The sequence below is a fragment of the Oncorhynchus gorbuscha genome, linkage group LG13 (assembly GCF_021184085.1).
Source record: "Oncorhynchus gorbuscha isolate QuinsamMale2020 ecotype Even-year linkage group LG13, OgorEven_v1.0, whole genome shotgun sequence".
Lineage (NCBI taxonomy): Eukaryota > Metazoa > Chordata > Actinopteri > Salmoniformes > Salmonidae > Oncorhynchus > Oncorhynchus gorbuscha.
The window spans coordinates 58,232,751-58,242,033 of record NC_060185.1 but is presented as its reverse complement, the minus strand read 5'-3'; the positions used below and the strand labels follow the sequence as shown (position 1 = coordinate 58,242,033).

Below are 9,283 nucleotides of genomic sequence, written 5' to 3'. Positions count from 1 at the left end.
AGGCTTGTAAAATGTACTATTAACAAGATAAAACGACTACATTTTAGGATTAGTTCGATTGTAATGTAATAGACATATTTAGCATGCATTTTGTGAATTAATATCTTTACAATGTGTAATTGTAATTTCTGTCAGAGATTTTGTATTTTCCCTTGTAAGTGGCTTTTGAGTGAACAAATATTGGAGGACATTGCTCCATTGCGGCCATTTTGTGTTGCAATAGCCAATCAAGAAGTATGGTTTATCAATGTATATAGTCAATCAAGGTGATATCGCTCTCTCGTGAAAAATCAAGACACAAATCTGAAGGAAAATTTGATGCGATGACAATTTATTTCTCATTTTGCATTACATTATTGAGTAGATCACACAGAAACAACTGCATTCTGGTATGCTTCTGTTCTGCAACTACATTTCCCAATATCTTGCTCACGTCAAAAATACATTGCAGTGGCATATACAGCAACTTGAAATTGGACACCCAAGAAAGCAAGCAATGAATACTCCCTAACTTGGTGCAGCAACCTTTTTCTCCCACCGAATGAATGGTATTTCATGGCTATTCATTTATTTATTCAAAATAAAGATCTACTCACAACATCTAGTTGATCTAATATATTGTTTTTATAATTACTCAAAAGGGGTAACTTTATACAGGAAAAAGTCAAAGCGACATATACAGGTGATAAAGCTTCTTTAGGTAAATACATTTTCTAATGTACAGTAGTTAGTGTTGTGTTCATGTTGAAAGAGTAAATACTGTCGCTCCACAGGGTGGGGTCCACCACAATATCCAAAGAGAGTAAGCAAAGATGTCAAGAAATACCTTCCCATCTAAAGAACATGCAGTCATACTACAGTTCAATAGCATTCAAAATGGGAATCTCTCTAATTTGCACTGGATAGCTGCATTATTTTACATTTAATTTAAGTCTACCCCCCCCCATGCACAAAATACACAAGGAAAACAAAACCGATTCATGTGACTTATTAAATCACCTTTGACAATGTAGGATTAAATGCTTCATTTCTATGTATTTGTTAGAGCCCAAGTCTGTATCACCACTTAACCCTGTTGTGTTTATGAACATGTAGGCCTTAACTTAAGGGGAAACAATGTAAAAACAGTTATTTATGATTTAACTGCATTTATATACAAAAACCACAATAAGCCATTGAAAATAATGTTAAGCATTTACAACTCAATGCCAACGGTGATGACTTCCCATGCATTGATTCAGTGTTCCCTCTATGCCTTCAAGATTAAGTTAATCACCAGAATGAAGTTAGTCTTGGTAGTTTTTACTTGAACTCATTTTCAAAAAAATACTCCAATGTTTATACATCTTCAGTTATTAGAATTCTGTGCAGTTCTAAGGACATAAAATAACTCCAGACTGATTCCAATAGTGCAGCGTCGCTTCGACGTAAACTAGGCTCTAGGATGTGGGACCACCTGCGACGTTTGTGGAAGATGTTATTGTGAGGCTTAAGATTAAGAAGGAACACTGACTCATTCACTCTTGTCACATCAAGACGTCGACCACATCTTCTCCACGGTCCTCCTCCTCTGTGACTTTGAGTGACAGCACCTCTTCGTTGAGGAAGAGGCCACTCAGCCGCTCCTTGCGGGCCTGTCTCTGCTCCTTCAGCTGTCTCTTACGCAGGGCTTTCTGCTGCAGCTTTCTCTGCTTAGAACGTTTCTACAATAAAAATAGGAAAATAAATAAATGTGTGGCAGTGACACACCAAGCACACAAGATGCAGGGTTCTCCCCAAAGAATGTAAGAGGCACTGCATCACTTTCTGGACTGAAGTGGATTTAACAAGTGAAGGATCAAAAAGGGATAATAGCTTTCACCTGGATTGACATGGTCAGTCTATATCATGGAAAGAATAGGTGTTCTTGATGTTTTGTATACTCAGTATGAAGGTATGCATGCATGCATGCACAGAGTATTTGGGAAGTATTTAGACCCATTGACTTTTCCCACATTGTTACGTTACAGCCTTATTCTAAAATTGATTTTTTTCAATACACAACATCACAACACCCCAAATGAGTTTTAGACATCTGAAATGTAACATTTACCTAAGTATTCAGACACTTTAATAAGTACTTTGTTATAATAATAATAAATGCCATTTAGCAGACGCTTTTATCCAAAGCGACTTACAGTCATGTGTGCATACATTCTACGTATGGGTGGTCCCGGGGATCGAACCCACTACCCTGGCGTTACAAGCGCCATGCTGTACCAACTGAGCTACAGAAGAACCTTTGACAGCGATTACAGCCTCGAGTCTTCTTGGGTATGACGCTACAAGCGGTATTTGGGGAGTCTCTCCCATTCTTCTCTGCAGATCCTCTCAAGCCCTGTCAGGTTGGATGGGAAGCAGCGCTGCACAGCTTTTCCAGGTCTCTCCAGAGATGTTCAATCAGGTTCAAGTCCAGGGTCTGGCTGGGACACAAGAACATTCAGAGACTTGTCCCGATGCCACTCCGGCGTTGTCTTGGCTACGTGCTTAAGGACGTTATCCTGTTGGAAGGCGAACCATCGCCCCAGTCGGAGGTCCTGAGCGCTGTGGAGGAGGTTATCATCTTGGATCTCTCAGTACTTTGTTCCGTTCATCCATCCATCCCGAATGGTCTCCCAGTCCCTGCCTCTTAAAAACATCCCCACAGCATGATGCTGCCACCACCATGCCTTAGGGATGAAGCCAGGTTTCCTCCAGATGTAACGCTTGGCATTCAGGCCAAAGAGTTCAATCTTAGTTTCATCAGACCAGAGAATCTCAGGCCGTCATGTGCCTTTTACTGAGGAGTGGCTTCCATCTGGCCACTATCATAAGGGCCTGATTGGTAGATTGCTGCAGAGATTGGAGAACCTTCCAGAATAACAACCATCTCCACAGAGGAACGATGTAGTTCGGTCAGAGTGACCATAGGGTTCTTGGTCACCTCCTTGACCAAGGCCCTTCTCCCCCAATTGCTCAGTTTGGCCAGGCTGCCAGCTCTAGAAAAATTGTCTTGGTAGTCCCAAAATCTTCCATTTAAGAACAATGGAGGCCACTGTGTTCTTGGGGATCTTCAATAATGCAGAAATGTGTTTGTACCCTTCCCCAGATCTGTGCCTCGACACAATCCTGTCTCAGAGCTATACGGACAACTCCTTAGACATATCATGGCTTGGTTTTTGCTCTGACATGTACTGTCAAACTTAAACAGGTGTGCCCCTTTCAAAATAATGTCCAATCAATTGAATTTACCACAGGTAGACGTTTACACAACTTGATTGGAACCTCTCAAGGATGATCAATGAAAACAGGATACAGCTTTTTACTTTGCTCATCGCGCAATAGCGACTCCTTGTGGCGTGGCGGGCCGGGCACCTGCAGGCTGACATCAGTCATCAGTTCAATAGTGTTTCCTCAGACACATTGGTGTGGCTGGCTTCCAGGTTAAGCAGGCAGGTGTGAAGGAGTGCGGTTTGACGGGTCATGTTTCGGAGGACGCATGACTCGACCTTCACCTCTCACGGTGGGGAGTTGCAGCGATGAGACAAGATCGTAATTGGATTGCAAAGGGGGGTAACATAAAAAGATACAAAAAAAGTACTTTCCAAATGCATTGTACACACATACATACAGTACCTGTCAAAAGTTTGGACACCCACTAATTCAAGGGTTTTTACATTGTACATTCTAACATAAGTGAAGACATCAACACTATGAAATAACACACATGGAATTGTAGTAAGCAACAAAAAAAAAAAGCATTAAAAACATTTGATTTGTCAAAGTAGCCATTCTTTACCTTCACAACTTTGCACTCTTAGCATTCTCTTAACCAACATCACCTGGAATGCTTTCCAACAGTCTTGAAGGAGTTCCCACATATGCTGAGCACTTGTTGGCTGCTTTTCCTTGACACTTTGGTCTTTCTCATCCCAAACCATCTCAATTGGGTTGAGGTCAGGTGATTGTGGGAGCCAGGTCATCTGATGCACCACTCAATCACTCTCCTTGGTCAAATAGCCCTTACACAGCCTGGAAGGGTGTTGGATCATTGTGCTGTTGAAAAACAAATGGTACTCCCACTAAGCACAAACCAGAAGGGATGGCGTATCGCTGCAGAATGCTGTGATAACCAGCATGGCTAAGTGTCTTGAATTCTAAATAAAATCACTGACCGTGTCACTAGCAAAGCACCGCAACACACCACCTCCATGCTTCACGGTGGGAACCACACAGGGAGATCATCCATTCAACTACTATGCATCTAAGTGTTAAAAAAGACAAAGCAGTTGGAACCAAAATTCTCAAATTTGGACCCATCAGACCAAAGGACAGACTTCCACCGGTTTAATGTCCATTGCTCGTGTTTACCCCTACTTTATCACAACTGATTGGCTCAAAAAGCATTGAGGAAAGAAATTCCACAAATTAACCTTTAACATAGCACACCTGTTAATTGAAATGCATTCCAGATGACTACCTCATGAAGCTGGTTGAGAAAATGCCAAGTGTGCAAAGCTGTCATCGAGGAAAAAGGTTTCCTACTTTGAAGAATCTAAAATATATTTTGATTTGTCTAACACTTTCTTGGTTACAACATGATTCCATATGTATTATTTCATAGTTTTGATGTCTTCGCTATTATTCTACAATGTAGAAAATAGTACAAATAAAAACCATTGAATGAGTAGGTGTCCAAACTTTTGACTGGTACTGCACATACAGCTGTGTCGGTTACCGACACAATGGTGCGGGAAACTTTCCAGCCAGTACAAGTTGATACAAGTTTGCAAGTTCACTAGCGAGAGTGCAAGCTCAAGACAGACAGGCAGAGTAGACAGGAAGATTAAAAAGAAACTAAACCAACCTCCATGCATAGTCAATGTGTTTATAGAGGAGATTCAATTCCATCAGGATATTTTCTGCTGGGCAATGTGTCCAGTAATGTTTTTGTTCGTTGTTCTTTTATGTAATTTTTATCTGCCAAAAGCCAGCTGGCAAATGAAGACACTGGTACAGTCCAAAGTATTTGATGAGGAGGATCACAATACCAGCCATAGTGTACTCTTAACAGGCAAAGTGAAGCCCCTTCCTTACCTTGGAGTCCCGGATCCGCTCAGCAGCACTGGACAGGTTCCCGTCACTGTGGGCACGGCTGATGTTAGCCGCACTGCAGTTGGAGGCAGAGTTGCCTGTGGAGCCTGTGGATCCGGTGGAGCTGCTGGCACTGCTGACCATGCTAGCGTTGCTGCTGCTGGCTCCACTCACCCCGCTGTTGCTAGCACTGCTATGGCCACTCCTCTTCCAGCTGTCCCGGGTGCTGCAGGGGCGCAGTCGTGGACTGTGCTCCCGGATGTAGTTTCTCACCTGTTCGATAGAAACGTTTAGGCCTCAGGTTCAACACACTTCCAACAACATTTAGATTAGAGTATACTGCCCATCATACAGAATGTTGTCATTTTGCACCTAGGGATGAAACGGTTATCGGTTTCACGATAAACCACGAGTTAGTATGACCGTTTCCAATTTGAATTATCATTAAAACACGGTTTGAAAAACACACAGTAAATACTGTCCAGCATCAACAGTCTGACACAAGCGCAGCATGCAACGTAGGTTTTGTTTTGGTGTGAAAACATGGCGGAAAGCAGTGACAACGCTCGGGAGATATTTCAGCCTTCTAAGGGGACCAAATCTGAAGTGTCGTATTTTAGGTATTACAAGAGTGCCGAGAAACTTAAAAATCGCAGATGGTCACCCTGTCTGCAGCACATGGAGGGGGGATTATTATTATGTTTTTATTATGCGAAAGGGGGCATCACTTCAAATCTTGAGTCATCTTCATGACCACCACCCACTACTTTATAGCAAATGCAAGGTAAGTTAACTTCTAGCTCAATTCATGATGTGGGACTTCGGAACGGGGGAAAATGTCATGGCATGTGTAACTTGCTAATATCTTGTCAATAATGTGAACTGAAGCTTTCAGTGTTACCTACTCATGAACCTGCAGAGTATTTGCCCATTGCATACGATACCACGTTATGTGGTTTAGTCACCCAACCAACATATTTTGTTAATTTAAAATCCGGCAGACGCCGACTTGGTTGTAAAAGTGTTCCAACAGGAGAAACACTTATAGACTCCTATACAAGACTGTATTTATGTCAATTGTTGTGTTCATTGCAATTACTATCACTTTCTTAAGGCTCATTTGTAGTTGTGTAAATTGTGCATGGGGTCATTGCATAGCCTCAAATGCCACACAGAAGACAGTGTGCGCACACACAGTGTGCATACGTGAATAATACTTATAATGTAACACCAATATTACTACATTTGCTATTCCCTTGTTTATAGAGTGGGCGCGCAGAAGACCAACCTGGTGATAGTACTGGTACCTCACCCAACAGTTGTGACAGACACTCAAGCAAGCATTTAAAAGGCAGGCTGCTTATGCACCCACACCAAAAAAAAATGCTTGAGACCTCACTGCAGCCCTTTCATATTGCATTGCAAAGGACACGATGCCATTTCAAATTGTTGAGAGGCCTGGCTTTCTGAGGCTGATGAAGGTTGCCGTGCCTCACTACAAAGTGAGTGCTGCTAATTTTATTTGTTGTTTATTTGCTTACTTAAGGTTGTGTTCATTTAAACCTGAACTAAGGAAACTTTCACCTCTCATAGTCATATGGTGCCATCTTTAAATGTTATTATTTTAATGTTAATGCACACAAAAAGTGCATGGTGCTGCTAATTTTATTTGTTTTTTTTTGTGTTGATTTTTAGAATAAAACTTATGTGCATCAGTACTTCTGGAACATGTCCAGCACATTTTAACCATACTACGATAAGACTGATAAAGGTGACAATTTTGGTCACTATAATCGTGATATGAAATGTTCATACCATTTAATCTCTAATTGTGCCATTCACTCACCTGTTTCAGTTTCTCATCAGTCAGACAGTTGAGCTCGATGATAAACTCGCTGTCTGTGGGGGATATCTGTGCACACGGGTCAATGATCTTGATGATATCCAACTGCTCTCGTAGCCCCATCTCCGTGCTGACCTTTCTGCTCAAATACTCAATATATTCCACCTGAGAGTCAGACAAAGCATGAAACACATCTGCAACTGCTGCTGTACAATTCCTGGCATTGTGAAATTGAGAGCAGGTCTCCATACCTGTTCATCATTGGTCATAGCACTCCAGGGGAGCTCATCCATATTTCTATGTGGTTTGGTCTTTCTCTTGGAGGAAAGGCATGGGGAGCTGGGAACACTGGGTATGATGTCAGAGAGCACATCACTTCCACTGGCTATGTCGCTTCCAGGCAGCTGTGGATAAGCAAAAAACTTTTACTCCAAATGTAACAACTACCAACATACGTAAACAATAATATTTCTGTCATCACATTAAGTGCAGCCTACCTGCCACTCAAATTCACTGTCTGACCAGTCCCAGTAAGTGCTGATAGAGGAGGACACGTCGCTGCAGACACTGCCCTCTGGGAACAGATCGAAGGAGGTGAACTCCTGGTCGTCCAGGAGGGAGTAGCAGTCCTCCTGGTCTCCCACGGAGACGGAGGAGAACAGCTCCTCGCTGCATTCTGAGCTGGCCACACTCGTTCCACAGGAAGTCAGGTTCCATCTGAAAACAGTGGTTAGTTTAGCCTATATGAACAACTAAGTTACACTACCGTTTGATTTTGAAAGCTGTTGGGCGTGCCACAAACAGGTATCAGGTCCTACCTGTTACTATGGAAGCGGCGCAGTGGGTCTGTCCGGTGACAAGAGGACAACTGAAAGCCAAAGTCACTGACATCCAAAGTGCCTGCCTCACTGAAGTTCCCTCGCTGCGACAGCAGTGGAAAGGGCTCCTCGGGGGCTAGGAACTTTCCATAAAGAGCCTCAGACATAACGAATTCTCCCCCTGAGAAAATTGTTAATAAGGCCAAATGTTAAACAAGGCTCTTTTCACTTACATAAACAGATTACCACTAGCGTGTTAGTTACTTGAGCTTGGTTGGCAAGGCAAGAAAGCTAGCGTAGCGACTAGCGGTCTGTTACACTAACAAAATATCGCTAACGCTACCAAGCTACGTTATCTTCTCCAGCAATCTTCCGAGCTGGCTGGTTACCTTGTCAATTTCAAGTGTTAACGAAATGGTTGACCCTAATAAGTTATTTGAGACAGAAAACACGGAATAATCTTGAAGGCAAACAACGAGGCCTTGTTAGCCTAATTTAGCTAAATCGCGTCGCGAAAATTAGTCGTAAAGACAGCAAGCCAGCGGGCTTGTTCGAGATAATCCATTATACCACGACATTATTGTTCGCATAACATATTGCCTGATTTACAGAAGAATAAGTTGATCAAGCAACAAACCTGCCGTTGTTCAGAGAAAAACCTCCTCCATTTGCAAATTCGCCTCGCCGAGCAAATTATTTCGACAAAACGACGCAACTCCACAACCACACACGTCAATGCCACGCTCTAAAAACTACAGCGCCCTCTTGCGGGAGAATAATAAAAAAGATGACGTAGATGGAGTAGCTTCTTCTGTGGGTTTTATGGCGGACAACAACCCTAAAATGTATATTGCCGCCACCAACTGGGTGGGTTGAAAAACCAAAACATGGCCAAAAGAAAATCCATGCGTAATAGGGAAATTAACTTAATCCACCCAAATAAAATAGTACATTTACCAAAACAAAACAAAACTCAAATTTCTTCCTTCTTTCGAATCTCAATATCTCCCTTCTCAAGCTCTAGGGCCTGAGAGGATGCTTGTGACAATATCCCATGTAACTCCTCCGCCTAGAAATGTTTCTAGAAATCTGCCGTATCAACAATGACATCCTCATCCTGGAACTTCTCTCCACCTTGGCAGTGCCATTAATCACCATAGCTATAAAGGCCACAAAGTCCACCTTCTTAACTGTTAAAATGTCAGGATCCTGCTTGTCAAAAGCAACCCCTGCAGTGAAGGCCTATCCACCACCATGGATTCTTCAGGTGCACCATTCAAAACCTCAACCCTTTTAACAGCTGCTGCATATGAAATGCTCTGGACAGCCCTGACTTTGGCCACCTCATTTTCTTTCACCCTTGTTGGGCATTCGAAAGACGTGGCTTCATGGTTGCCACCACAATTGCAACATGTCACATTTTCATCACTTTTAAAACACATGACATTATCTTTTCCACAACTTGGACATCTCGGTTTCTCCCTTCTGCAAACACTTGAAACATGACCAA

The 9,283-nt window shown here is 42.5% G+C and overlaps 1 protein-coding gene across 2 annotated transcripts; it reads right to left on the bottom strand.

Moving 5' to 3' along the window:
* Positions 1–309: 309 nt before the first annotated feature.
* On the bottom strand, positions 310–8,551 carry LOC123993195 (protein FAM199X). Of its 2 annotated transcripts, none has more exons than XM_046295079.1 (7): positions 8,411–8,551; positions 7,774–7,954; positions 7,453–7,672; positions 7,207–7,377; positions 6,959–7,120; positions 5,116–5,385; positions 310–1,703 (listed from the first exon to the last, which is right to left on the bottom strand). In XM_046295079.1, exons 2-7 carry the CDS (start codon positions 7,938–7,940, stop codon positions 1,527–1,529), a joined length of 1,167 nt encoding a protein of 388 aa, XP_046151035.1. In that variant the 5' UTR covers positions 7,941–7,954; positions 8,411–8,551; the 3' UTR covers positions 310–1,526. The 2 variants fall into 2 exon arrangements, with proteins under 2 accessions (XP_046151035.1, XP_046151036.1); XM_046295080.1 differs by having other exon boundaries at positions 7,207–7,359.
* Between the last annotated feature and the right edge of the window lie 732 nt (positions 8,552–9,283).

Excerpts from the sequence above, each read along its gene's own strand:
- LOC123993195 (XM_046295079.1), bottom strand. The coding sequence starts at position 7,940 with ATGTCTGAGGCTCTTTATGGAAAGTTCCTAGCCCCCGAGGAGCCCTTT. Across the intron at positions 7,121-7,206 it reads CTATGACCAATGATGAACAG|GTGGAATATATTGAGTATTT; the intron begins GTATGGAGACCT and ends TCTGACTCTCAG. Across the intron at positions 5,386-6,958 it reads CTGATGAGAAACTGAAACAG|GTGAGAAACTACATCCGGGA; the intron begins GTGAGTGAATGG and ends TCTATCGAACAG.